The sequence below is a fragment of the Calcarisporiella thermophila genome (genome assembly GCF_041956535.1).
Source record: "Calcarisporiella thermophila strain CBS 279.70 unplaced genomic scaffold VTP21scaffold_2, whole genome shotgun sequence".
Lineage (NCBI taxonomy): Eukaryota > Fungi > Calcarisporiellomycota > Calcarisporiellomycetes > Calcarisporiellales > Calcarisporiellaceae > Calcarisporiella > Calcarisporiella thermophila.
This window is the reverse complement of record NW_027192192.1, coordinates 1262166-1289033: the sequence shown is the minus strand read 5'-3', so window position 1 is coordinate 1289033 and position 26868 is coordinate 1262166. Positions and strand designations below refer to the sequence as shown.

At 49.1% G+C, this 26868-nt stretch overlaps 11 protein-coding genes across 11 annotated transcripts; 8 read left to right on the top strand and 3 right to left on the bottom strand.

The window, feature by feature from the left end:
• Positions 1-761: 761 nt before the first annotated feature.
• VTP21DRAFT_4653 (uncharacterized protein) lies at positions 762-2505 on the bottom strand (the record flags this gene model as incomplete). The annotated part of the gene is made up of 2 exons (XM_069395088.1): positions 762-2265; positions 2381-2505. 2 exons carry the CDS (start codon positions 2503-2505, stop codon positions 762-764), a joined length of 1629 nt encoding a protein of 542 aa, XP_069256261.1.
• Positions 2506-3582: 1077 nt separating this feature from the next.
• Positions 3583-4741, bottom strand: VTP21DRAFT_4652 (uncharacterized protein; the record flags this gene model as incomplete). Its single annotated transcript, XM_069395087.1, has 3 exons — positions 3583-4198; positions 4269-4397; positions 4488-4741. 3 exons carry the CDS (start codon positions 4739-4741, stop codon positions 3583-3585), a joined length of 999 nt encoding a protein of 332 aa, XP_069256260.1.
• Positions 4742-4839: 98 nt separating this feature from the next.
• Positions 4840-5538, top strand: VTP21DRAFT_4651 (uncharacterized protein; the record flags this gene model as incomplete). The annotated part of the gene is made up of 3 exons (XM_069395086.1): positions 4840-4983; positions 5042-5288; positions 5468-5538. The coding sequence occupies 3 exons, from the start codon at positions 4840-4842 to the stop codon at positions 5536-5538; spliced, it is 462 nt and encodes a 153-aa protein (XP_069256259.1).
• Positions 5539-6509: 971 nt separating this feature from the next.
• On the top strand, positions 6510-8063 carry VTP21DRAFT_4650 (uncharacterized protein; the record flags this gene model as incomplete). The annotated part of the gene is made up of 1 exon (XM_069395085.1): positions 6510-8063. The coding sequence occupies one exon, from the start codon at positions 6510-6512 to the stop codon at positions 8061-8063; it is 1554 nt and encodes a 517-aa protein (XP_069256258.1).
• A 670-nt stretch (positions 8064-8733) lies between these two features.
• VTP21DRAFT_4649 (uncharacterized protein) lies at positions 8734-10294 on the bottom strand (the record flags this gene model as incomplete). Its single annotated transcript, XM_069395083.1, has 4 exons — positions 8734-9819; positions 9890-10092; positions 10148-10220; positions 10292-10294. 4 exons carry the CDS (start codon positions 10292-10294, stop codon positions 8734-8736), a joined length of 1365 nt encoding a protein of 454 aa, XP_069256257.1.
• A 661-nt stretch (positions 10295-10955) lies between these two features.
• Positions 10956-15357, top strand: VTP21DRAFT_4648 (uncharacterized protein; the record flags this gene model as incomplete). The annotated part of the gene is made up of 14 exons (XM_069395082.1): positions 10956-11145; positions 11325-11618; positions 11698-12185; positions 12246-12326; positions 12410-12579; positions 12643-12758; positions 12821-12886; positions 12955-13085; positions 13150-13442; positions 13503-13637; positions 13715-13957; positions 14029-14068; positions 14730-14807; positions 14872-15357. 14 exons carry the CDS (start codon positions 10956-10958, stop codon positions 15355-15357), a joined length of 2811 nt encoding a protein of 936 aa, XP_069256256.1.
• An 826-nt stretch (positions 15358-16183) lies between these two features.
• On the top strand, positions 16184-16408 carry VTP21DRAFT_4647 (uncharacterized protein; the record flags this gene model as incomplete). The annotated part of the gene is made up of 1 exon (XM_069395081.1): positions 16184-16408. One exon carries the CDS (start codon positions 16184-16186, stop codon positions 16406-16408), a length of 225 nt encoding a protein of 74 aa, XP_069256255.1.
• Positions 16409-16917: 509 nt separating this feature from the next.
• VTP21DRAFT_4646 (uncharacterized protein) lies at positions 16918-18520 on the top strand (the record flags this gene model as incomplete). Its single annotated transcript, XM_069395080.1, has 10 exons — positions 16918-17019; positions 17090-17150; positions 17217-17320; positions 17390-17508; positions 17579-17747; positions 17814-17873; positions 17942-18007; positions 18079-18222; positions 18290-18395; positions 18462-18520. 10 exons carry the CDS (start codon positions 16918-16920, stop codon positions 18518-18520), a joined length of 990 nt encoding a protein of 329 aa, XP_069256254.1.
• An 833-nt stretch (positions 18521-19353) lies between these two features.
• Positions 19354-21515, top strand: VTP21DRAFT_4645 (uncharacterized protein; the record flags this gene model as incomplete). The annotated part of the gene is made up of 5 exons (XM_069395079.1): positions 19354-19384; positions 19480-19536; positions 19607-19781; positions 19868-20484; positions 20581-21515. 5 exons carry the CDS (start codon positions 19354-19356, stop codon positions 21513-21515), a joined length of 1815 nt encoding a protein of 604 aa, XP_069256253.1.
• Positions 21516-21978: 463 nt separating this feature from the next.
• Positions 21979-23520, top strand: VTP21DRAFT_4644 (uncharacterized protein; the record flags this gene model as incomplete). Its single annotated transcript, XM_069395078.1, has 7 exons — positions 21979-22033; positions 22120-22233; positions 22365-22596; positions 22671-22813; positions 22896-23173; positions 23260-23319; positions 23401-23520. 7 exons carry the CDS (start codon positions 21979-21981, stop codon positions 23518-23520), a joined length of 1002 nt encoding a protein of 333 aa, XP_069256252.1.
• A 1490-nt stretch (positions 23521-25010) lies between these two features.
• On the top strand, positions 25011-26599 carry VTP21DRAFT_4643 (uncharacterized protein; the record flags this gene model as incomplete). The annotated part of the gene is made up of 7 exons (XM_069395077.1): positions 25011-25128; positions 25197-25539; positions 25675-25769; positions 25861-26074; positions 26147-26250; positions 26293-26402; positions 26489-26599. The coding sequence occupies 7 exons, from the start codon at positions 25011-25013 to the stop codon at positions 26597-26599; spliced, it is 1095 nt and encodes a 364-aa protein (XP_069256251.1).
• Between the last annotated feature and the right edge of the window lie 269 nt (positions 26600-26868).

Genomic DNA, 26868 nt, shown 5'->3' with positions numbered 1-26868 from the left:
TATGAGAATAAGCGCAAAGACGCATCTACCTTTTTAAGTTGGCAAGGGAACCCTTGACAACTTAATTGTCTTATTTAACGTTACGATTGCAAGCCTGAACCTACGCTTGCCCAATGGATTGTCCTTTTCATTTTGCCGTATTTGGGAGGTGCGCTATGCTAGCCATGTGTGTGGTGGCGGCGGCGGAAATTATGCGGGAATTACCAAATTCCGAACTCTCTCTCAATATCTCCTTATTCACGGTAGGGTGCTTTCTTTCCCAAAGCCGCGATTCGCACCGTCTTGCATCTTTGCCTTAGTGCTGGATTCCCTGTCCCTCTGGCCTGTGCAAGTTCCCTTTCCGGGCCTTGAGCTAAGCAGGAGAGCGGCGTATCAGCGCAGTCGTGAGCGCTAAACGGGTTTCTTCCTTCTACCCAGCGGAAAGCCACCGGGAAGCATCACTTCCTCTATCGTACCGTAAGCGCAGCTCCTTGAACATCCGATGTTTTCCCATCCGAAAAAGGGTTGGGAGGAGGGCAGGGAAGGAAGGCGCAGGTCGGGTTGTTTATTTGTTTGCTTACGGTTGCTTACGGTTGCTTACGGATAAATATAGGGATGCATTATCGAACAGCTTCGGGTTAGGAGATAGAAAATAAACCCAAAAAAAAAGAGAGTGGGAGGGAAAACAAGACGGACATTGAATAGGGTCAAGAAGCCAATCTTTGAAAAATTAACAGTTAATAATAATTAGAATAATAAATAATCTACGTGGCTTTTCAAGTCTACGCATCCAGATTCTCTTGATGCTTGAGATGGGAACGCGAGGAGCGGCGCACAAATCCACTCTGCTCCTCGAACGAGAGCTCCTCGAGCGTCCGGCCTTTCGTCTCGGGGATGAGGAATGTAAATAGGAGGCCAAGGAACATAATGATCCCGAAAATAATGAGCAATTTGTCGATGAACGCGTTTTTCCCGCCAATGTCTTTCAGCTGGCTGAAGCCGATTTGGGCGACGATGGCACCCAACTTCCCCGAGGCTGCCGAAATGCCATGGCCGGTCGAGCGGTACCGGGTCGGAAACACCTCTCCAGGAACGATAAAGGTGGTGGAGTTCGGCCCAAAGTTGGTGAAGAATTGGGCCAGTGTAAATAGCACGATGAATGCGGGGATGCTGCTGTTCTTGATCTGATTGAAGGCACCACCCAGAATCAGGAAAATGACGGTGAGGAACGCGAAACCCAGGATCTGGATGGTCTTGCGACCGAGGCGCTCAATGGTGAACACTGTCACCCAGTAGCCGGGCACCGTCCCCAGAAGATTGATGATGATGTTGCCGACCGAGGCGGAGAAGAGGGAGGCATAGGCGTTGGCATTCGAAGAGAATCCGATGGCCTGCAGAACGAAGCCGTTGTTAAGCCCCAAGCCGTAGAATGCAATGTCGAGCAGGAACCAAGTGGAGGCGGTGCCCAAGAGAATTTTCCCGTTTTGCCACTTGCCGAAATATTGACAGAAGTCGGCGAACGACGCCTTTGGAACCTCGGCGGCCTCAAGGAGGTCGGCGTCGTCGTAATCTCCCGCGGAGGCCCCCCGCGAGAGAAAAGCATTGGCGTCCTTGGCCCCCTTGGAAATCTTGTTCTCGATATCCATGGTGTAGCGGGGGGTCTCGGGGATCGTCAGACGGAAGTAGAGCGCGACGATAGCGGGGATGGCGCCGATTCCGATCAGGATACGCCAGCACTGATCGAGGGCAACCTGGTTGGGCGGATTTAGGTTGATCTGGCTCTGGTAGGCGGCAAGGATGATGACGGAGATGATGGAGGCGCTTAGGATTCCAAATCCTTGCATGGCAAAGACCGCGGCCATCATGGCCCCACGGTGCTGGGTGGTGGCAAACTCGGACGTAATCACCGCCGAGAGCGGATAGTCGCCCCCGATGCCAATTCCCAGGATCACACGCCAGAAGGTGATGATGCCCCAGAAGGTGACCGAGTGCGAGTCCCCGGCCAGGGTCTGGCCGATGGTGGCGACAATGATAATCATGAGCTCGATGCCGTACATCCGCTTGCGACCCACCCGGTCGGCAAGATACCCAAAAAGAAACTGGCCCACCATGGTGCCGACCGAGGCCGACACCTTGATGGCAGTGTCCACGTTGTTGGGAAGCGTGTTGCCATTCTCCGAGTAGTACGTCCACCCGAGAATGAGAGAGGCCAGGTTGATCGCGAAGAGATCGTATGAGTCGGTGAAGAAACCAATGCCCGCTACAATGCAGGCGCGAATATGGAACCTGGTGGTTGTGTAGGTAGAGGAGATATATAGAAAATAAAAGAGATACAATGGATGAGCAAACAAGGACGCCCAGTTAAGGGTGGCAAAGAAAACACTCTGGAAGGAGCCCTCACCAACCAAACTTTGCATTGTCAATTTCCGCCAGAGCTGCTCGACGGCGCTCGTCTAAACTAATAAGGTGGTGGCCGTTGAGCTCGGCAGTTGGCTCAGCGTGTGTTTTCTCCGTTCTATCTGCCATGAGGCAGTGGGATTGAAATGATCTCGGCGATGGAATTGGTGACAAGTGGGGAATGGGATGCTCGGAATGTCGAGTGGGATACAATACCGGGTGGGCTATCGCTGCGAGACAAGGCGTTCTTGGAAAAGTATGGAAACGGTTGTTGGCCGCTTTCTCGTAGAAAGTCCCTTGAGCAGAGGAAGAAGAGCGCGGCAAACTTAGCGATCACTATATATTTGAAAATGCAAAATTAATTAGCATTCCAGTACCACCGGCAAAGTTCAGCGGGGGGCATTAGGCGCCAAGTGAATCAAGGCCTCGTGGGCCCAAATGTACAATTTGGTTGGCTGGAGTTTCAATTTCCAGACAGCAGGCAGTGCGCACTGCCAAGAAGTGATCACGGAGACCTTATCGAATTACTGTGGCGAAATCCTCCCATTTCCCTAATCACTCCCCCTTGCATTCACCGGCCTAATCTTATATCCGCCGATGCCACCATGGCTTGGAGCTCCCATTCCGGTTTTTCTCTACAACAGCCCTCTTATGTGTCCTTCCCCCGCCTGCGCCCGCCTCTCTCCAACGGTAGCCACCGCATGGACTTCTCCAGTGGCACCTCGCCAGGAACCTTGTGCGGAAAGAGTTGACCCACGTCAGTTGTTTGCCAAGCATCCTCAATTTCAAACTCGCACTTTCTCTCCTCTAGTTATATCAGCTCAGCTTGTGTGTATTTGAGGGTCGTCTTCAAAAACATACGCGGATATGAAAGATTGAAATTGGAGAAGAAAGCTGCAGCGTGGCAGGTATACATCCTCATATTGGAGGAAAGTTTTCAAGCAATGCAAAAGCAATGGAAGTCATAATAAAGGAGACGGAAACAGAGAAAGAGAACCACTAATTGGGTGCCATTCCGAGGACAATTAAACCAAGAGTACAAAGATAAAGCAAACATTGGTTATCTACGGGAATGGTAGCGTGACCAAAGGATACGCTCCTATGTAGACAGACAGTACATGCGGGTGAAGATGAAGGATGGTGAGCGATGGATACCCAAATGGGTTCTAAGTCATGCACTCGATGGTTTTTTTTTTTCAACTTCTCCTAAAAGCTGAATCTGGGGTCAAAGTAGCCTTTTCTCCAGAATTCGTATCCCGATACCCCAACGCTGACGCCGCTGTCGCTCTTACTAGTGTCGCTCGAGTGCGAGTCTCTGTGGAAGGGGTCGATTGCCGTTTCGGCGAGGGGGTAGGTTTGTTTTTCCACCGCGGGTGCGGACTCATCGATGTTGCAGATCTCCTGGATGGAGAGGCGGCGAGAGGTGGAGGGCCGCGAAGTGGGCGGACTCAGATGCTGGGGCGAGTGGGGCAGGGGGAGGAGAGCGGCCGGGTTTTTGAGCCAGGTTTGAAACGTAGCTGTGGTCGGCGACACGAGGCAAGGAAGAGGCGGAGAGGAGGTCTGCGAGGGCATTAGGGGAGGAGGGAGGTTCAAATGGAGGCCTGAGGCTGGATTGTTCGGCTGCAGTGGCTCCGTCACGGTGCGCCGCCTCTTTTTCTGGGAGCTCTCGACCTGTGGCCGGCCTATTTTCGCGTCGGGCAGAGAGTAGCGGGAGAAGCGACCCAGGGCCGGAGTGGCCTGGTCTCGGGAGGGTGGCAAACCGGATATTTCCTCGTTAACCGGATATCTCCGTCTGCGCCTCGCGGTGGAACCTATGGGGGCGCTTGATTTTGGAAGGAAGAGTTAGGATTCGCCATAGCAGACGAATAATGGGCAAGCTCCAAGACACTCACGCATTAGGCAAGACGGGTTTGCGGTCGGGGTGATGAATAGCGGTGTGCTGCACCATGTTGTCGAAGCGTGAAAACATTCTGTTGCAGCTGGGTATGATGCAGCGGAAAGGTCTCTCCCCGGTGTGTTTCCTGTCGCAAGCATGACGATGCCGAGAAAATTAGCCTTCGCGGTGAATGAAACCAGCCCCCCAGTTCAGAGACGCATCAACAACCCCCTACCTTATGTGGCGGGCCAAGTGTTCGCTGCGGCTAAACACCATGTTACAGTCCCCGTAGCCGGTGCACTGGAATGTCCTCGGGGAGCGTGCCTCATTGCCCCTCCTTCCCTTTTTGACGGCGAAGATGTCGGCGGGGGGATCCGTGGTGATCTTGGGCAGCTTGGTGGGGAGGGGCAGAGGCGGGGAGGGGAGGGATCCGTGGAGCATAGAGTTGATATCCATGGGGGAGTAAGAGGAGGTTTCGAAACCACACATTTCATCGAAATGTCTGTGAGGTCCCGTCGGACCAGGCGATATATTTATAAAAAGACATTCTGCTTCATGGATCCAGATGTCTCGGTGTATATAGAACCATGTATTTGGTTACCGAGTTTGTGAATCCGAAGAATGCCGACTCGCCTATGCCTATTCTCCGTCCGCAGTTGGAAAAGGAACTTGCTTGGAACGGGCGACGGAGAAACCTACGCGACCATTTGGCCATTTTCGCATACAAAAAAGTCACAATTTAATATTATGCATTCGGTAGACACCGTGGTCTTGCTTCCCCGAGACTAGGCATGCCGCTGGCGAGGGAGAAAGGCGGGCAGGTCCACCGTGACTTGGTTAAGCGACAGCGTTCCTGTCGACTTGCAGGCCCCTGCTCCTGGGTGTCCGGAGGAGGCTGAGACTATTAAAGACTGGGAGGCTCTTTCATCTCCCCTTTTTAGTCCCCCCCACTTCCATCCCTGGGCGTTCCTGTCTACAAGACCTCAAACGACACTAAGCCATTTGGGAATGCGGATATGTCATCGCATTTGCTCCAGTCCTATTTAACGCTATCCTGGATGCCGTACGCTCCTCCACGCGTCTTTCTCCTAGGCCCCTGCTGCACGCGGAGGGGGCGGGGTCGCCTTGTGAGCCGTAAGAAAACGGGGCACTGATTGGCAACCTTGGGCTGGCATCCATACGACCCACGGCTTGCTCGCGTCATTTTCATATCAGCCCGCAGCAAGCTTGATGAGCTTTATCATATGGGCCCGGGCAGTTTCTCCAGGAGTCAAGTCACCTTCTAAAAACACCAAAAAGCATCCACGCTTACCACACTCTAGCACGGAAATGGTTGAATTTCCTATATTTGTGCTCTCAAACACGCCCGTTTCTATTGGAGGAATTCACATGGCATGGAAATCCCTGTAGGCATGATTCAAGGAGAAGATAAGCGAGGTTTGAGCCATTCAATGGCCACCGCGGAGCTTCTGCACCCAAGCCCGATTTTTATTCTCTGGCCGGGTTTTCGTATGGACAGCGCTCCATTGTTTTTAGACTCGGAGTATATGGGCATTGGGAGGAATTAAAAAAAAGCGAAGGCATATAAGGTTCCTCCGCAGGGCTTTATATTTTCATTCTGAACTAGGAACAGTCCAGCTTAGCTAACTCCATCTGTATTGAGGTAGCAAAGATGATCAGATTTCTTTTTTTATTTTCCCCTTCGATGCAAATAGATCTATAGATCATTTCGAAATCGCCTGGGCTCTCAGGATGGCTTGCTATGCCCGCTCAGTATGTCAAGTGATTATGGAAAGAGCCTCTGTCTTTGATAACTGGCACCTTCTATCAATCTATCCAGGCCTTCCGCCTTAGCCCTCTTTATTTATAGATGGAGACTGAGGAAATAAAAACAGCGTAACAGGAAAATAAAAAAGATGCCGAGGGGATAACCCTATTAGAGTTTACATTTCATCTCTAGCAAACTCTCACAAATGAATCTTTTGCCACAAGTGATCCTGAGGCTCAATTTTGTCTTATATTAGATCCAAGACCACATGCCCCTCCTTAACACTCCTATTATATTTCTCTTTACTTTTGGGCAAAGGATTCTGTCCCAATTCAACACCATCTCTTCAGCCGTTTCCTGCTAGAGCTCTCCCCATTGATGCTCTACAGAACCCCGGCCGTATTCTCTTCTCTCTGATTCACCCAATTCTCTTCTTCCCCTCCTCCCTTCCACTCCCCCCCCCTTTTCACCGCCCCTGATCAGCCTCAGATGCCCCCCAACGCCCCCATTGCGCCCCCGAGACTCTCACTCACCCCCGCAGACAACCTACCCTCCCCCATCATCTACAAGGTCCGTCTCTGCTGCCTGCGTGAATTCCTTCCTACGCCGCGCATTACCTCCTCTCCCCCCCTCTCCACTTGGCATTTGGAACGCGGCTTCATGGAGTACGCGATCCAGTGGCAGCCAGGGGTGTACTATCGATCGGTGCGTGTGCAGTTCACCACGGACGGGGTGGCCTTTGTGAATCGTGGGAGGAAATATCTGCTAATCGAACCGGTGGTTCACCCGGCAACTGCCTATTTGCATCTCCCGAACAAGCGGGAGGATGAAGCTGAAGAGAGAGAAGAAACAAGTACGGCTGGCAAGGAGAGAAGCTGGTGGCCTTACTATGACGACGAGGCATTGGCGCAGTTTGAGTGCGGACTCTACGAGCTACAGCATATCACCGACATCTTTTCCTTGCCTCTCCACGAGATACCGGCTTCCCCCGACTCGTTTCTCCTGTGTCTGAAGTCGGAAAGATCGCCCTCCTCATCCCCCATGCTCGACACCGCCCCCCCTCTTTCCACGCCCGAAGCTTCCCCCATCCAACCCCTCTCGTCGAGCTCTGCTCCTACCCCATCCCTCCGCTCCCTCCTTCGGCAACCTGAGCCTCTGACCCCCCTAAGTGAAAGCTCCGGTCAGGCTGCTTCTCGCCAGAATGCCTTTTCTATGCTTCCCAGGCTTCCCTGTCGATGCCATGTCATTCGGGCTAAGTGGCAGTGCCAACGCGAGCTCCTCTCCAAGTCCGAGGTCGAGAGGTTCCGCACCCGCTTGTGGGCCTTCCGTGGACCGCGGCAAGATCGGGTGCGCGCGGTGAAAAAAACGATAAGAAGATTGATGGACCTGAATATGGAGACGATGGCAGGATGGGAGACGGAGAATGACGATGAGGACGCGGAGGCCGAGGACACATATGATATCCTGACGAGGAGGCGGATAGGTGGGGGCGGCGGAGGAGGAGGAGGAGGAGGAGGAGGAGGAGGAGGAGGAAGAGAGTGGGGGAGATGGGGGGTGGGAGGAAGAGGCGAAGGAGATGGCCTAGGTGTAACGAGCCTGAGTCCAGCCCCCCGGTCTAGAGCTGTGCATGGCGGCGGTGCTCTTAGCCGCCGCAACCACTACACTCCTCCAACACCTCCACGGAGATCATCACGGCGTTCCTCGGTGTCCACCGGTATCTTTCCAACCGACCCACTTCAGCAGTACACAAGCCTGGTCCCTCCCAACACCAGCCCGCTGACTCTAAGTTTGATACTGGAGGTGCTGAGGGAGCTCGCCCTGTTGGATGAGAAGGAGAGGCAAGTGTCGGATGAGGAGGGGAGGGGGGAAGAGGATGGAATGAGCGTGGAGGAGGGGGACAACGGCGCCACCGAGGACTTTGAAGAGGAGAGCAGCAGTGGTAGATATTTGGGGCTAACTTCTCCGGTAGACATCCTACAGTCTAGACGGCGAGCGCGAAGTGTGGGTGCCGTGGAGCGATATTCCGAGTGGTATCCGTTGTGAGGCGCCATGGCGCGCAGCCGGGTTCTTCAATGGGAATTTTTCTTGCTTATTTCTTGCCTTACCTCCATTTTCTCGCTATGGTGCGGCTCTGTATTATCTGCTCCCCTTATTTCCAGCCCTTATTTTACACTTATTTGCAGCACCATACGGATCTCTGATGTAGTTCTTGCCAACTTGTATTAATATATATCTTTGTTCGGGATAAATTTCTCTATTACCCTCCCCGACCTCCCCTCTTAGCTATATTCTCTATATCTTTATTCCTTTCCGTCCTACCCCTTATCTCTCTCCTCCTCCCCTTCCTCCCCTTTTTTTTTGCTGCAGCTTTCTCGTAATATGCTAAAGCAACTTTTTTTATATCTCACTGATAATCCCAAAGTTACCTTGGCTTACGCATGCCATATAAAAGGCGAATATTCATGTAGAAAATCCATCCAACTCTTTGTGGGGGAGAATCATGGACGCAATGCTTATCAATGCAAATAAATTGACATTATATATATATGGAATGGTGTATAGACCTTGGGTCGTAAGTTATCATGCTAACAGCAAACTTCAAATAAAAAAACAATGCCGATTGCTTAATATACAAACTTGAATTTTTTCAGGAACTGAAAAGATGGCGCTATTTCGTCTCGTCGTGATGAAGACACTCTTGTCTCCACTCTGGCTAAATATACCGCGTGCGCCGCTTGACATTGGCCTCATTTTTTATCATGTTCATCAGAGTGAAATTGGCCAGGACCTCGTCGTACGATTCGAATGCATATGTGCCACGGCGAGCCTGTACTGCTGTAGCGGGGGGTACGTTCAACATGCCGAAAAATTTGCTATCCATCTCGTCGATTTCTTCATTAAGGTCAAGTGCGGAATCTCTTCCCGTACTCTCAGTGTCACCAATATGACCAGAAAGGAGGTGCTCTTCTCCATGGATAGAATACACGGGGTCTCGCCCTAACCCTGTCCCCTCCTCCTCCACCTCCTTCTCCTCTTCCCATTCCTCTTCCTTCTCCTCTTCCCATTCCTCTTCCTTCTCCTTTTCCGACTCCTCATCTGAAACAATGAGAATATCGCTCTCAGATTTCCCCAATTCAATAGCCGTTTCGGACGAGCCTGATGGCGGCAGGATCGTAGACACCGATTGAAGTGGCTCCGCCTTCTCTCTGCTCCCCTTGGGCAACATCAGATCAGACTCTTCTTCCGATCTCGCCGGCAGTCTCTCCTCTCCTCGCGCAATATTCTGCTTTAATAAGCTTGCGTATAGGCTCGTGAATTGCAGATGAAGTGAATGGCCTCCCCCCTCGAACACCTCCAGCCTCGCACGTAGTCGGCGGCTGAGCATGTCGACGCGTTTGACAGACACCACGCTGTCCCGCGTTCCAGTCATCACCATAACGGGAATCCTGGAGCGCCGGATTCGCTTGGCGTACTTGTGCGGGAAACGATGCAACAGAATGGCAGCTAGATGAGTGATGTGGCCTCTTAAGGAGTGAGGGCCCGAAAGCTCATAAACATCTTGAAATAAATTCTGATACTCTTCACGCTGAGAGGGGTAAGGACAGTAGATAAACAAAGGATGAGTAGAGGGCATTTGTATCCACCAGCAAAATTTTCTTCCTACTTTGGTCGCGTACTGAGAATGCCGAGAAGGCCGCCGGAGATCCCTCTTTGGGAAAAGTAGTCGCACCACTCGGCTGGCTCGCAATTCACTCCTGTTACAAGTCGCCACAAGGGATCCTCTGATGACCACGCTCAGCTATGGGAACAATAAGAGTTTGAGAAGCCCATTTCTATAGTAGCCATGTTCATATCTATGGAAAACTTACGGGTAACCTCGTTTTTCCCGCGGCACTGACAATGGTAAGGGACAAGAAATTGCTAGGCCGATAAGCGGCCATAAACTGGCACACCATTCCACCGAGCGAGCACCCAAGCAAATGAACGCTTTTTGTCCAACCGACATACTCGAGTAATCCGAGCGCATCTTTTGCCATGGATTTCGTCGTGTAGCGAAGTTTCTTTGGCGCCTCTAATAGAATAAATGAGGATCCGAGTTTTACATAGAACTAGAAGCAACGCCCCACCTGACATGCCAACACCACAATGGTCGAACACAAGAATGGAGAATTCATTGGAGCTGGACATCAGATAGTGGATCTAAATGATGCATTAACGATTAGTGAGGTAAGGACAAAGCTATACCGATTTAAATGCTCACCAATTTGTACCATGCGAGACAAGGGAGACCAAACCCTATTAAAAAAGAAATGGGCCGAGGTGTTAAAAGCGAGCATAGAGTAAAGATTCTATCAACTAGAGTATGTACACATTACCCATAATCATCATTATACAGCGGGGTCCCTTCCCATATAATTCGTAGTATATTTTCACAGGTTTACATTTGGATCGCTGTATTACGGCATAACCTTTGGTTAATGGGGGTATTCTTTCGGTATACATTCTAGCGATACGATGCTGGAATGGCGAGATGTTTCCATTGGAATTTGAAGAATGGCCCCTATTAAAAGACTGAAACTTCGTTGCCACCACGGGCATCTGAGGCCCGAATTTTGTTCGGATCCGCACCCGTGTATGATTGGGTTCCCTTGGATAGAGGAGAAATGGGTAGGAAACTCTTCTGAAAGATGCAAACTTGCATTTGATTGGTGCAGAAGAGAGAATTGAGCCGGTAGTGGGTGCTCTATAGATCCCTTTGCTGGGCCTCGTCGCTGTGTCCCAAACCTCTCGGAAGAGAAGTTATGCAAACTCCTCTATTTTCCTGAATAGGCACCTCAAACGAGGTCTAATGATATTCTAGCAAGGAAGATTAGGTTACTAGCCAAAGAAGTAGCACAATAGCTCCAGGGAGCCGCTCAGGTTATAGACAAGGCGATGTGCAGGCAAGGCGATGTGCAGGCAGGGCTCGTTCAACCAGCGGTGCACCGAGGAGAGGAGCTGCCGGCAGAAGATGTCAGTACTGCTGCCAGACGACGCGAGGAAATCGGCTCAGCTGCTGCCATTCGTGATACGTGTCAAGAAATTTTCATCCTGCTCTCCAAATTCGCATTGGCCACCCGCAACTGTGGAATGCATTCTTTCCATTTCCCTTTTTTGTACTTATCTTATGAAACCGTAAGGAAAACGTGTGCGCTCATCCCTCTTTCTCCTGTATTTAATTATCCCTCCCGTCATTGCCGCCACCACGAAGAAGAACATCCCCTCAGCGCTTTCCCATCTCTCCTCTGTTATTCCTCGACACAGCTCTCACATCTTGTGAGGAAATGACTAGCCATCCCCTGAACAAGTTTCAGTCCTTAGTGCGGGTGTTTTACAAGCTCCATTCCACGGGCATGAACCCATCATCGGCCTCTTCTGACAAGAATAGTGGTGCAGCTCGCTCCTCGCTCCTCCCCGTCTCCCCCAACAAGTCCAAGGGTGCGCAGCTTTCATCAGAGAATGCTTCGACGCCTCCGGTAAGTCCCGGGCAGTGGCGGAAAGGATGGAATGGGTCTCATCCTTCGAACAGCATCACTCTGTCTGCCGACAACCTCAGTGGTAGCTATGGATAGTTGACAGTCCTTCTTTTTCGTGTCCATTTGCCCCTAACACACACTCTATTTTAAATGAATACAAGATCTATTCCAAAATGTGCTGAAATCACCACCCTTGACATCCGTCCCCAGCGATAATGGAATTCAGAATTCAAGGTCGCCACCCTGCCTTTCTCCGCGTATGTCACACATTGGCCTGTTGAACGGCCCTGAAGATATTCACCCCAATGCGCTCTTTCAGGAGAAAGCGCTCTCCCCGATACAGCAGCCGCGGAGGAGTAAGTTTACAGAAAAGACAATCCCCTCTACCGAAAATTTCGTCCTGAAAAAGAACGAGAGCATGCACGAATCCCTCTATGCTTCCTTGGACAATATGTGCTCTCCTAATGCACGGCGAGAGGAGCAGGCTCCACCCAATGCGGAAAAACAAGCGGTGGCTAAGGAAGTCTTGAGTGCAGATCTACCGGGGCTAGGTGTGCACGTGGAGGAGGTAGTCTATGCGGACAGTACGGGGAGAGTCATGATTTTTTTGGGAAATGACTTGGGTATTTCCTTCAATGAAGGATTATCGGTACGAATGCATCTCTTTTATGTTTTCTTCCAAGTCTAACGCTCTAGGATGATTCCATAGAGTCCTACAAAACCCCTCCTCTTTCCTCTAAGAAAATCGGTGTCCCCTGATGAAGCATCGCGTCGACTAGCCATGGTTCTGGTAATGTAATTCAAATGAATAAGCTCTCCCCTTCTATAATACAATGCTTAGTGGTTGCGCCTTTTTTCGCCTTCTTCAACTAGACCAAGGCTCAAGAAATTTTTGGCGATCGCGAGCACTTGGATGAGATGGAGTTCCTCCCGATATCAAAAGATATATGCAACTTACCGCGGTATGCCAACATTGCTCTCTTTCGAAAAGTAGAGGCCGAAGGGACTCAGATCGACCTGGTCGGATATGAGGAGTTTGCGAGGTAGAGTAACCGCTTTTCTTTGCTCTCACGGAAAACTTGATGCTACATCATGACATAATCAAGGACATGGACCGATATCTCAAGAGAATGTCATGATGAGGAGGCCATCCTATTCAAGCTTCTACAAAAGAATGACGCCCACGTTTTAACACCTGACGACTTTTTGCCCATTCTCGAAGGTACTGTAGAATTAGCTCCATGAGAGCGGTGTCTTCCGTCGCTTATCGTTGATCTATTGTAGACGTGGTTCTATACCATCCCGGGCTCGACTTTCTGGCGGATAATCCTCTCTTTCAAGAGAGATACGGTGAGCCCTTCTTTGTCTAATCATTGATAAGGAACAGGATGATAGTGACCTTTGCCCTCTGTTAACAGCGGAAACCGTGATATGCCGTATATTCTACAACTCCAAGAATTTTGTTGGGCGCATGACCCTGGGCCAATTTCGACGAAGTGACTTTGTAAATGAGCTCCGTAGGCTGGAAGAAACCTGTGATCTTAGTACAGTAAGGAAGGCATCTTGTGTTTTTTTGGAATTCTAGATAGGATAATTGTGGATTTTCCCACTAGACGCGCGACTGTTTTTCCTACAAACACTTTTATGTTATCTACTGCAAATTTTTCGAACTAGACACCGACCATGACTTAGTACTTCATGAGGAAGATCTTGCAAGATATGGAAATTATGCGCTCACTACGCGCATTCTAAAGCGCGTTCTAAACGGCTGTGCCAAACTGCATGAGCCCTTTCGAAAGCAAAGCGAAGGGGGAGTAGATGAAGAGCTGTATATGGGCTATCTTGATTTTATATGGTTCTTTTTGTCAGAAACGGATAAATCCACGCCGACCGCCATAGAATACTGGTATTGAATACAGTAAAGCTTTGACTTAGTTGACTCCAGATAACCAAGATGCGTTGGTAGGTTCCGCTGCATGGATTTGGATGACGACGGCGTATTGACGGTGTTCGAGCTCGAGTATTTCTTCCAAGAGCAGGTTCAGCGCATGGAGATTTTTGAGGCAGAGATTGTCAAGCTCGAGGACTGTATCTGCCAAATGTAGGGAACCCCATTTGTATTTCTCACGCCTGACTGTAGGCAGAGAACTCACGCCCTTATTATTGCTGCTGTGATAGAATGGATCTTGTTAATCCTGTGCGCCAGGGCCAGATCTCGCTTGCCGACCTCAAACGCTGCAAGCAAGCGCCCGAGTTTTTCGACTTGTTCTTCAACTTGTCACGGTGCATTGCATATGAGCACTACCACCATCACTTGAGAGTAAGGAAACAGCTACTGAGAGCCGAGTGCAACGGAGGTGGCTCGGAGGAGGGCGAAAATGAAGAGGAGTGGGGAGTCATCGAGGAAGTGGACGATATGAGGTAGGAAAAGTTGAATCGATGCAATCTCACTATGGGGCCTACTAAAGAAAACACGCTCTACTTCTACTTAGTGAATGGGAGATTTACGCCGAGATTGAGTACCGAAACATGGTTTTAGTGGAAAGGGGATAGACTTTGTGCTGATATGGCTGTATTCGACTCCACCTCCCCGCTCCCCCCTAAAATGGTTTCTATGCAACATGCTTTAACTGGACTTTATTTTGTTTGGGTTTACAATCGTATATTAGTTTTCTCTCGAGAATTCTTTCTTTAAATGTGCCACTAATACCTGACGATGTACATTTTCCTTTATATGCAGACACTGTTTTCTTTTATTTTTTACCCTTTCATTTGACGAGCCTTTGTTTTACTATCTAATCCCGCATGAGCCAAGATAATTAAATTGCTGTGCCACCCTACTTTTTCAATAAGGTCCAACTCACTTTTCTTGTCATCGCATATCCATTTACTTAGATCGCATCGATCGACACGCCTATTTAGTAGATTCAGCTGCCCTTCACCTTAATAGCACGCTTAAGATATGAGTAATTTGGAAAGTGAGTATGCCTGCCGCCATGGTTATGATTTGTTTTGAAGATCCTTCGAACCTGACTAAATTCTGATGTATTCGCCATTCTTCCATATTACCCTTTTTTTGGATCAAATTTTCCACGTTGCTAGAGCAGCTTTTTCAGTTAAAAGTAAGATGTTTTTTTATTTGATTATGGACCCAAGTACTAAATTTTTTTACTTTTTTCTTTTAATTGTTTAGTTCACAGCTAAACAACTTCAGAGACAATCCAAAAAATGCAACAAGGATGAATTAACAGAAAAAGCGAAATTAAAAAAGGTAGATGGAGGAAGCGTGTGGGCCTACTATGGCGATATACTGATTTGTCTTGGAAACCACTTAGGCCATTCAGCAGGGCAATAATGAGGGTGCTCGCATATATGCCGCAAACGCCATCCGAAAAAAGAACGAAGCGCTCAATTTGCTTCGCTTGAGTTCGCGTATTGATGCCGTGGCGAGTCGCGTTCAGACAGCCGTCACGATGCGCAAAGTGACCTCTTCGATGGCGAATGTAGTCAAAGGCATGGATAAGGCGATGGAATCCATGAATCTCGAAAAGATTTCGCTTGTCATGGACAAATTTGAGGCTCAGTTCGAAGACCTAGACGTCCAGACTGGCTACATGGAGGGCGCCATGGGCAGCTCCACCACACTAACAACGCCGCAAGAGGAAGTGGATGTACTAATGCAGCAGGTTGCGGATGAGGCGGGCTTGGAGCTCAACCAGGAGTTGAGATCGGCGGCGACGTCGAATGTGGTGCCCCAGCTAGAAAAGGAGGAAAAGGAATCCGACGAGTTGGCAGAAAGGCTAAAGCAACTACGGCAGTAGTTCTGGGCCATTGAGGATCTACATGAGTGTGTGTTGGCATATAGTCATTCTATCTTATGCGAGCTTTTCGACGGGAGCAAGGGCTTCTTACTTATTCTCTTTCTCATTCCCACTGACGCTATACATATTTTCTCTTTGACGTGTTTGCTTTTCTTTATGTGTTTGTAAAATTTTTATTAATTAAACTAGTGTGTTTCTGGATCTCCTCTAATTATTCGATTTCGCAACGCTTTTAAACTATTTGAAAGATGATGCAAGGATCGGTGGGGCCGATTGTCTACCATCAAAGTGGTTGTGCCTTGGGTGTGCTCATTTATGCATTTATGAGGGGACAAGGATTGTCTTCATTGTTTCACAGGAACTAGCGGTTTCCACCCGGAGCTAACTCTGCTTGTGGAAATGGCAGCACTAAAGGTGATCGCACTTTAGAATCGTTTCTCCCAATACACAGAGCTGCACTGCATTCCTATAATAAAAGCAGCCGACAGCTCTCTACTCTCTATTAGTTTAAATAGAACAGGTGCTTCGACGTAGTTCAAGAGGAGTTCTATAAATCCAGCTCTATATTAAGCAGTTGTTTTCTTGAGGGATATTCAATGGACTTCTATCTCGAGCCCACTTATTCAAGAGCTCTTCTAACTTAAGCTTTTTCCAAGATTCTTCCACGGTAGAAAGTCAGGGTTTATACTTCGGACGAGGCCTTCGAACCTTAATTTTCCGCCTAAATCTGAGCGCGGAGATTCAAAGCTTTCTTCAGCCTTAGCCACTTGGATAAGAGTCTCGTTGGAGGAGCTTTTATGAGATCAGGTGAGCCATTCTCTTAGTCATGGCCGATTCAAAGCCGGAAACAAAAGTCCCTGCCTCAGCGCACGCAGAGCAGGTAGAGGAGGACGAAGAGGACGAGTACAATGAGCGTATCAAAAGGACCGGCTGTGCAAAGGAGAATGAAGATTTACAGCTCTGCTTCTACGATACACGCGATTGGCGGAAATGTCAAAAGGAAATGGATGCATTCAAAGAATGTTGGAATAAACATGCATCGAAAAAATAGATTCCCTCTTGTATAGATAGACTTTATGTTTCCTGTTCGCTTTTTGTACATTACTTCCCCAATGTACCGACTGCTTATTAATTTTTGTGAATCTCGAATATTCATTATGAAATGAGTATCTTCTCAATTGAATCTCATGGGGCAACAAGGGAGATCGCCTCGAGTCAATTCTTTCTGCATTTGATCGAAGAAAGTGCATTTTATTTTGCCTACAAACTCAAAGGTTCTCTACCCTCCTAAGTATATAAAATAGTTTCGAGCATAATCCAAAACGAGGCGCAGACACCTCGCTTACCACCTTTAATTCTGGTCGTGCGCTTATATCACCGCCCTTATGTTCACCGAATTCATCGCTACCCTAGCATTGCTGTTTGTAAATCTTGTTACTGTATCTCCTACCCTATAGATTTTCCATCACTCCCTCATCCACTTTCTTCCTTAATACTCCCGTCGGCTCATTAATTAGCGTTTTTTTTTCTTCTGGCCTGTGTGCTGGAAAGGTTACCACCATGAATTTCAACATCTTCAAGTCTAAACAGAAGACTCCCCACGATTTAGTCAAGAATGTGCGGGATGCCATATCAAGATTAGAAGGGCCGGATAAAAAGAAGGCAGGATCCGCTGTTTGCTTTGCCGTGTTTTGTGTAGCTAACCGCGATGCATAATGCAATCTTTGAACAGGCCAATGACGATATTTCAAAGAATCTCATTGCAATGAAAACGATACTATATGGCGATGCAGGTATTCGGATGCAGCCCTAACCCCTCTTTTCTCTCCTTGGTATTTTACCCGTCTCTTTGCTACCAGACCACGATCCTATACCGGAGCAGGTTGCGCAGTTGTCGCAAGAGGTCTATAACAACGATCTTTTGCAGTTGCTAGTGCTCAATATTGCTCGCTTTGAATTCGAGGTAAATCCTCGAGGGAATCGGCCTCTGCCGGATATATCAAAATGGTCGCTTATTTTTCACCTGTACTAGGCAAGAAAAGACGTGTCTCAGATATTCAATAACCTACTAAGGCGCCAAATTGGTTCTCGATGGCCGACGGTGGAATATCTCTGCACCCGCGAGCTAATATTGTTTACGCTACTTAGAAGGTAATATGAAGGGTTTATTGAGTGGTAATGCCATGGTTCGCACAGACTTAAACGTCACCTCCCCCTCTAGCTATGAGAATCAAGAGATTGCTCTCAACTGTGGGATGATGCTACGCGAGTGTCTACGGCATGAAGCGCTTGCCAAGGCGCTACTTTTTTCCGATCAATTCTACAAATTTTTTGACTACGTCGAGATGAGTACATTTGATGTTGCGAGTGACGCGTTTGCAACTTTCAAAGTTCGTTGGCGAATTCTCTTTATCATGGGATTCCCTAAGACTGATTCTCTCCGTCTTTATTGATAGGAGTTGTTGACGCGGCATAAGCCTTTGGTGGCCGACTTTTTGGAGAAAAACTATCAGCCAGTAAGCGCCTTACTTTACTCTTGCCTCACTTCTCCCCCTCATTAACTAACCTCTCTGTTTTCTCTTAGTTTTTTGAACACTACACAAAGCTATTGAACTCATCAAACTATGTAACAAAAAGACAATCTCTCAAGGTAAGCCAATCCTCCTACCTCATTGCAGATTCCGACTACCTAAAAGAATGTGTATTTTTTCATTCAACTAGCTTTTGGGTGAGATCCTGCTCGACCGTGCAAATTTCGGCGTCATGACAAAGTACATCGCAAACGCGGAGAATATGAAGCTAATGATGAATCTACTTCGAGACAAGAGTCGGAATATTCAGTTTGAAGCATTCCATGTATTCAAGGTACATTTCCCCCTGGGAATGCTATTGCGCGAACCTGTGTTTGATAGATTTTTGCTTCCCCGTCCAGGTGTTTGTTGCCAACCCACATAAACCGAAACCCATTCTCGATATCCTGCAAAAAAATCGCGAGAAATTGATCACGTTTCTGTCCAACTTCCATAATGATCGCAACGGTAAGCTGCTCTAGCATTGGCTATCTCTTCGATTCTTGCCCTAAACCCTGCTCATCAACAACGTAGACGATGAACAGTTCAACGATGAAAAGGCCTTTTTGATACGCCAGATTCAAGAGCTCTGAGCCTTCACATCTCTGCCTTGCTCTCTGTGACGTATATCGATATAAATATATACATATACATATATTGTTATTTTTATGCGTCGTAGAGATTCTTTTTATTAAAGAAATCCATCTCCTATGAAGGACAATTAGTTAAATCTTTCCTTTTTTTTCATAATTTTATCTATGAAAAAAAAAAAAATATATACATATATAAAAGATTCTATTAATTGGGCGTTCGTTCATTTTGCCCATATATCCCATTGTTTCTTTGTTGGTTGTCCCTCTATTCTCGTTTCTACAAATTAATGCTATTTCTGACTTGTTGCTCTTGATCCCTCGCCTTGCGTTCGCCCTCCCCCCCTCGATCCAATATTGCTGGATTGATTGCTTTCTACCGGTTTGTTTAAAACGCACGATGAAACAAGGGAGCGCTAACCACGTTGTGTGTTTTCTTTTGCGCAATAATTAATTACTCTCGACAAGTCACCCTTGTTGGCTGCAGATTCCAGGCCTCTGCGTTGAAACTGCAGCGGCAGCCTCGCCCCCCCTCACCTCCGTCATCTACCGGTTTTGTGATCGATGAATGGGAGGCCTCCCGCTTCCCCAATCAAATCGGCTGTAATTAATTCTTTTCCAATTTAATTTGATTGTTTTTTACCATTTTCACCCGCTTTATCAGCAACTGTTCCGCCTCCATTTTTATTAACCCCACTTTTCCTCTACCTTGCATTCCTTCATCTAATTCATGCAATGCCCATTACTCTCCCTCTCTTCCCTTAGTTCTAATTGCTCTAGTCAGTACAATTCTACCTTTCCCTTAGCCAGCCCTACCCACCCTCCTCCTTCCCACCATGGATATTTTGCCAGTCATTAGACGCGCAGGTAAATGAAGCGTTCATCGTGAACGGTTTTGAGTCCTACCTCCAGTATGGAGGTCGTGTTTCGGACCTAATCCGATTGCATTTTTTCTCACTCAGCTGAAAGATGTCCGTTGCCGAGATACGATGAGAATACCCTTCAAATAGCAGAATTTGGTAAGAAGAGCCTGTGAGATGGCCATTTACCGTAATGCAAGAATTTTACCTTTCCACCCCGTCGTTTTAGGCTGTGGCTCTGGCACCAACAGCATGGCAGCCGTCACCGAAATGATTCCAATTCTTGAAAATCGTTTTTCAAAATCCCAAACCACCAAACACCGTAAGCATCCATCCATTCCCCAGCCCTACTTCGTTGTCTCGCACACGGACATGCCTCATACCGATTTCTCGCCCCTTTTCAAGTAACAATTAACCAATCCCATCGATTTTACGCGTATTCGCCTGGATTAATCTCGTTTTCTATTTTATTTACGCGAACCTCTGGTAGACTCCTCTCTAAACCGTCAAAAAGCTACCTGGCCTACTCGCCGCTGCCGATGCACGAGCACTGGCGCAAGCAGAAAACCTCTCGACGCTCTCGCGATTATGCTCCTCGGACCCCTCCGAAACAGCCCCGGCAATCCCACGAATGGACGCCAGAGTTGGGCGAGAGACCAGCCTCGGCTGTATCGACCAAAATGGCCACCAAGGCGGCCAGGAGATCTGCCAACTATTCTACAGAAGAGATGCAACAGATGCAGCACCCCAGTTTTACTGACGCAAGAAATGTAGAGGGGATGATGGAGGCTCCCTCCTACCCTGCAATGATGTCCAAAGCTTCTCAGCAGAGGCCTCACACGCAAAATTTTCAGACGCCAGCCATTCTAGAGGAGCCCGAAGAAGAAAATTTAACAACGGAGGAATTGGCCAGGGTTTCGTCTGACGAGGATGTGTTGGGCCTGAGTGAAAAGCAGCCCTCTCCCTCGAAAAAAGAGCAACTCCGGCACTCGACATCGGCACAGAGCAGGAACGGGAGCTCGGCCCTCCGAGAATTGCAGCCGGTCATACGCACCAATGTGTTCCCGCATATCATCGGGCAATCCATCATTCGCCGTCTCTTCCCAGGTAAAGCTGTCAGTCGAAACATTGGCGTACTCTCTCCACCCCTTCCCTCCTCTTCTCTCTCTTCCGCTCACTCAAATACTCCCTTTCTTTGATTAGATCAGAGCATCCACTTAGGATTCTCGATATATTCCCTCCATTTCCTGTCTTCACCACCCCCCATCTCATTGAGTGGCTCCATCTATTCTTTCTCCCCGCGAGTATCGGCGGTAGAGCGGCTTAGTTTTGAGCGGCGAGCCCACGACGACCTCCTGACCTTCCTCTACCTCCGCGCCGCCGAATTCGCGCCCGGTGGCCAGCTTGTCCTCTCCTTCCCCGCCGCGAACGAGAATGGGACGGCTTGCGAGCTGATGGTGGAGTCGCTGGACCAAACGCTGCAGGAGCTTGTGGAGGAGACCAAGCTGACACGCTCGCAACTCTCTGCGCTTACGCAGCCCGTGCACTGCCGTACCCTCCGAGAAACGAAGGAGGTTCTCCTCAGCGTAAGCCATCTTTGGCGGGTGCGTGAATTCTTTGTCGTCCATCAGCCGCAGCCCGCGTGGGCCGTCTTTGAGCGCGGGCAGCTCACCGATAAGGAATACGCCGTCGCGTGCGTTCGGGGGTGGGAGGCCGCGACCCGCCCTGGTTTTGCGCAGAGCCTGAAGAGGGAGGGGGCTGCCGATGTGGAGGGGCTCATCGACGAGATCTACAGTCGTTGGTCGCACAAGCTCCTTCAGGTTGCGCAGGAGCCAAATCCCCTGGTCCAGCCGGTTATCTGTCTGAGACTCGAAAGCGTGGGCGCGCGAGAAGAGACATGCGGGTGTGGGCGGCGCAGGTCGTGGTGGTGCCGCCTGATCGACCGGTGCCAGAACGCCGGTTTCCAGCGGCAGCCGCCGCCGACGGCCGCCTCCCAGACCAAGATCAGCTTTTTCCGGAGTCCAGAGCCCAACCCCGCCATGATAGGTGGCGTGCCCGCTGGGAGGTATGTTTGGGAGCGCAGCGACGATGGCGCAAATCAGCCGTACCCTCGTCCAAAATCCTGGCACTTGCTGTAGCCCTATGTTGTTGTTCTCTCTCCCCCCCCCCCCCCGACCTAATTTATTGCACTTGAGAGGACGATCCTTGTACATACAATTTGCATTTTATCATCTTTATCATTATTTTCGTCCCCTTCCCCCCCCCCCCTCCCCCGCCATCATTGTTCTACTGTGAGTTCTTGCTTGATTTATTTCTCTCTGTTAGTATCTAATATTAATCCACTAATTCAGTGCCGAACACCCACAGGCCATTTGGGCCTAACGCCTTGGTGCTCGCATTCGGGTATTCCGTCATATTTCCAAAAGTAGCTCAAATCCAAAGAGACACGTAATGAGTTTCTCGCCACATTTTTCTCGAAAGTAATCTTTTATCTCCACTTCCGAGCTCGACTTCGCACGAGTTTATATCTCTTGGTCCCTTTTTTTTTCTCACGTGCTGCACATCTCCTACACACGTTGTGAAGCTAAACCAAAGGACAAAATGCCCATTCCACGCACAATTCTAGGGAATACGAAGGAGGAAGTCTCCGTAATTGGTATCTCATTATTATCCCATTCGTACTCTTGCAGACGTCCATGTAATTCTAAGCAATCTTTTTCATTGTGCTGTTGCGAATGGAAGGTCTTGGATGTATGACCATGTCTCCGACGTATGGAGGTTCCGTGGACGATGAGCACAGTGTCGAAACTCTGAACCGCGCCCTCGACCTCGGGGTTAACTTCTGGGACACAGCTGGTAAGGACTCATTTTCCCTTTCCCTTTGCCTTTCCATTTGCGAGCCTGGATGTCGACCATCCCCAAGACGCGCTCAGCTAAAGCCCAAGTGTAAAATTCACACTAAAGACTGCCTTGTGTTGACACTACAGATCTCTATGGCCGAGGCCATAATGAGAAACTGCTTTCGCGCGTGCTCAAAGAAAGACGCAAAGAGGTCTTCCTTTGCACCAAATTCGGGTTCTGCACGGATCCCAAAGATCCTATGGCACGCTCTATCTGCGGCACCCCTGAATACGTAAAAGAGGCCTGCAAAAAGTCTCTAGAACGGCTTGACGTCGACTATATTGACCTTTACTATCAACACCGAGTGGATGCAAACACGTAAGCATCCCCCGATACTAGCTAACGCGAAACAACAAAAAAATGACGCCTATTGACTGCCCTTCTCACTCTAGCCCTATCGAGGAGACAGTGCGTGCTATGGCGGAACTGGTCAAGGAAGGCAAAGTGCGATACATAGGACTGTCGGAGTGTAGTGCGGAGACACTTAGGCGTGCGCACAAAGTTCACCCCATCACTGCGGTGCAGGTGGAATACTGTAAGCTTGAACCTCTCACTTCCACCGGAGTCGCTTAGAAGACAAAAGCTCGCCCCATTAATGCGCTGTCTCTCTTCCTTAGCCCTCTGGACCACGGATATCGAGACCAATGGCCTCCTCGAAGCTTGCCGTGAGCTTGGAATAACCGTGGTGGCCTACTCTCCCCTTGGGCGAGGCTTCCTCACAGGATCGGTCAAAAGCGTCAGCGAATTGCAGGAAGGAGATTGGCGCCGACACAATCCTCGATTCCAAGGCGAAAACTTTGAAAACAACCTGAAGCTTGCCAAAGTCGTGGAAGATCTGGCAAAACAGAAAGGCTGCACGCCCGCTCAGCTATGTATTGCTTGGGTGCTGGCACAGGTATGCGATGTCTATTTATATTAATACGCCCCTATGAATATGGGGTGGGAAGCACCCACTTTAACGTTCTGCTTCATGGATGGTAGGGCAAGGATATTATCCCGATTCCAGGAACGAGACGCTTGAGTCGACTGGAGGAGAACCTGGTAAGTCTTGAAAACGTCTAGCCGCAACTGGAAAGCGGGCTCACCTCTTCTCTTCCCTCTGCCCTCCTCTCTGTCTCTTAGAATTCCATCCACGTTAAATTAACGCAAGACGATCTCGAGAAGATTCGAGGCTTGATAAATAGCGTTGGCGTTCATGGAGACCGCTACCGCCCCGCGGATATGCGATTTATCGACAACTAAGCATCCTACTGGTAGGAGGTGTGTGTGCTAATAGCATATCGATGCTTCTCTCGCCCCGGTGGTTGTTATGTTGGCCGTTTGAAAATAAATCTGCTGTGAAATTGCCCCGCTAGTTTTACAGTAAAAAAAAAGTTTAGAAATTGTTCAAAGCAGAGAGAGAATATTAAACGTAATTTCGATGTACCACGGAAGTCGTCTAAATCGGGGTGAATTCAATTTGAAGAAAAAAACCAGATATGTACGTCCATATGAAGAGAGAGTGTGTTGGGGTGAGAATCTCCAGTCGACAGATACTCTCGGAGATATGGACGGATCTACAGCATCTTCGACGACCGAGCGAAATAGATGAAATAGATGAAATAGATGAAATAGATGAATTAAAATGAAAAAAAAAACACACTCTTGGTACCTACAGCACACTCAACACGCAGCTTAATTAAGCCTGCAGGCGTGCAGCTTTGACACACACTCCCACGCAACTTGCCCGGGAAATTACATAATTCTCTTTGAGAAAGATGAGCGGACAAGTGCGACTTATAGGAGAGTCGATTAGCCGCCTGAGAACGTATTGAAGTCAGCACAAGTTTTTGTTTTTCAGCTGCATCCACACTTGGTTGGATTCCGGGGAAGTGAGGTGGCCGTCGTCCTCTGATGGTCGCTTAGAAGAGGCCACGGCGGCTAGCAATACGTGTTGTGCTTCCTTAATCGGGCTCGACGCTCCTGCGGCGGTCGGGTGTTCGGCGAAGTATGGCGAGGGGAATGCAGCCGACTCGATTCAATTATTCCGGATTGGGTGTGACGAAATGGCAAAGGCCGAATCTTTTCGTGCTTGAGCGTTGCGATGGGACACGAGGCCGGAGAGTAGCAGCGGCCATTAGGCGAATCGAGCCCCTCCGCGGCAAACAAAGAAGCAAGGGAGAATCTTGATTGCGCTGGAAAAAAAAAAACTAGATTGGCCTAAGGGGGCGAGAGGAGAAGGCGGCGGGGAAACCGGTCAGGGCCAACAACCTTAACCGCCTCCCAAAAGCTTCCTCAACTTGATCAGGCTAACCAATGCGTCTCATGCTGCATCTAGGCTCCTTCCAGGAACTATTCGCGTCGGAGAAGCAGAGCTGCATCTGGGAGAGGGCATTCGCTCTAATGCATGAGAATTTAATGAAAAACGGTTGTTGATAACATGAAGAAAACTTGTTCTCCCGCCGGTTCCCTTTAACCTGAGCAAAAGCAAGATCTGTCCTCCGCGCTCCCACAATGCCCCTTTTGCTCCTCCTTTTTCTCTCCGCGCTTCATATCTTCTCGCTTATAATTCCGCAAAGTGCCCATCCATCCCCATCGCCTCGTCTCTTCTCATTAGGTATGTAGAAGGGCGGGAGCCCATCGGGGCTCGGAAGAGCCATTGCTTCTTGGCCTGCCTAACCATGCGCCTTTAGTCGACCCCTTTCTTTAGGTTACCTTGCACATTCCTTCATCCCGCACCTTCAGCATTCAGCATGGGTTGTTGCCAGAGCGTTGAGGAGAAAGAGAGCTCCCGCCGAAACAAGGAAATAGAGGAGCAGCTAAAGAACGACCGCCTGAACCTGAGAAAGGAGATAAAGATGCTCCTCCTAGGTACGAGAGCACGGTCGCCCTTAAGCCCTCTCCTCCCCCGCTTGCTAACCCCTTCTCCCCTCCCGTAGGTGCCGGTGAGTCCGGAAAATCCACCATTCTCAAGCAGATGAAGCTTATCCATGATGGGTCGTACACGCGGGACGAAAAAGAATCCTACCGTGAGATCGTGTTCTCCAACATCATCCAGTCCATGGTTGCCGTTTTGAACGCCATGGATGGCATGGGCCTGCAGCTCGCCGATGCAAACAAGCACCACGCGCAGGTCATTCTATCTGCACCCACCAACTTTGAAGGCGATCGGTTGCCGTCCGATATCGCGGCGGCTTGCAAGGAGCTGTGGTTCAATGACGAGAAGGTGCGTGCTTGCGTAGACCGCAGCAGAGAGTTCCAGCTCAACGATTCGGCTAAATAGTGAGTACTCATCCACGCCCCCTCTCCTCCCCTTCTACACTCTTTTTGTGTCTTATCCACTCGGATGGAGAGAGGAAGAGGAGCAGGGAGGAGGGGGACATTGTGCAATATTGCTGATGATCTACTATGTTGAAGCTATTTTGATGCCATCGATCGTATCGCACAGCCCGACTATTTGCCCACCGACCAAGACGTTTTACGTTCCCGCGTTAAAACCACTGGAATAACTGGTATGGTATCGCGGCTGGTTTTTTCGAGACCACTACACCCCGCGTTAACGTCGCTGAACTCATCTCTTCTTTGGCTTTTCTTTTTGACCAGAATCCACCTTCCAAGTTGGCGACATCACCTACCGCCTGTTCGACGTCGGAGGTCAACGGAGCGAGCGTAAAAAGTGGATCCACTGCTTCGAGAACGTGACGGCTCTTCTCTTTCTTGTGGCCATCTCGGAGTATGATCAGCAACTGCGCGAAGACGAGACCGTCAACCGTATGCAGGAGTCCTTGACCCTCTTTGACTCGATATGCAATTCTAGGTACGTTGCTCCCCCTCGAATCTAATACAACCCACCCTGAATACCCAATCTCTATTCCAACCCCATGTTCAGGTGGTTTGTCAACACGAACATCGTGCTCTTTTTGAACAAGACGGACTTGTTCCGCGAGAAGTTGCCCCGATCCCCGCTAAACAAATATTTCCCTGAATATCAAGGTAGGCAATTGCATCCGCCCTGTCCCTGTTGATTGTTTTTAGTGACCGCTATCCTATACGTGGCTGGATGGTTAGGCTCGAACGACTTTGATTCCGCGTGCGAATTCTTCCTCGAAAAGTTTGTATCGCTAAACCAGTCAGAGACTAAGCAGGTGCGTCATGTCTTTCCTTAACAAACCGCCCCCTCCTCCCCCTTTCATCTGAACCTCTTCATCTCCTTTCCCTTTTCCCCGCGTAGATCTATACCCACTTCACATGCGCCACGGATACGCAGCAAGTCACCTTTGTGATGAACTCGGTCAACGATATCGTCGTTCAATCCTCACTGCGTGATTGTGGGTTGTTGTAGTTGGATGGGGGGGGGTTCAAGAGATGGCAAACTGAGGCAGAGGATGGGATAGAAGGGAGAGAAGAGCTCCACCATGGAACAAAAACTTGTCTCTACCCCCCCCCCCCCCATCTCCCCCGTTTTTCATCTCCTGTTGCTCTCCCCCCCCCCCCTTTGTTGCCCTCGAATATATATATATCTGGATCTTGATCTTTTTTAATTTTTTATTATTTTTTTTTCTTTCATACACTCCTTCCATACCACCAAAATGCCACCCCATCATTCGATTA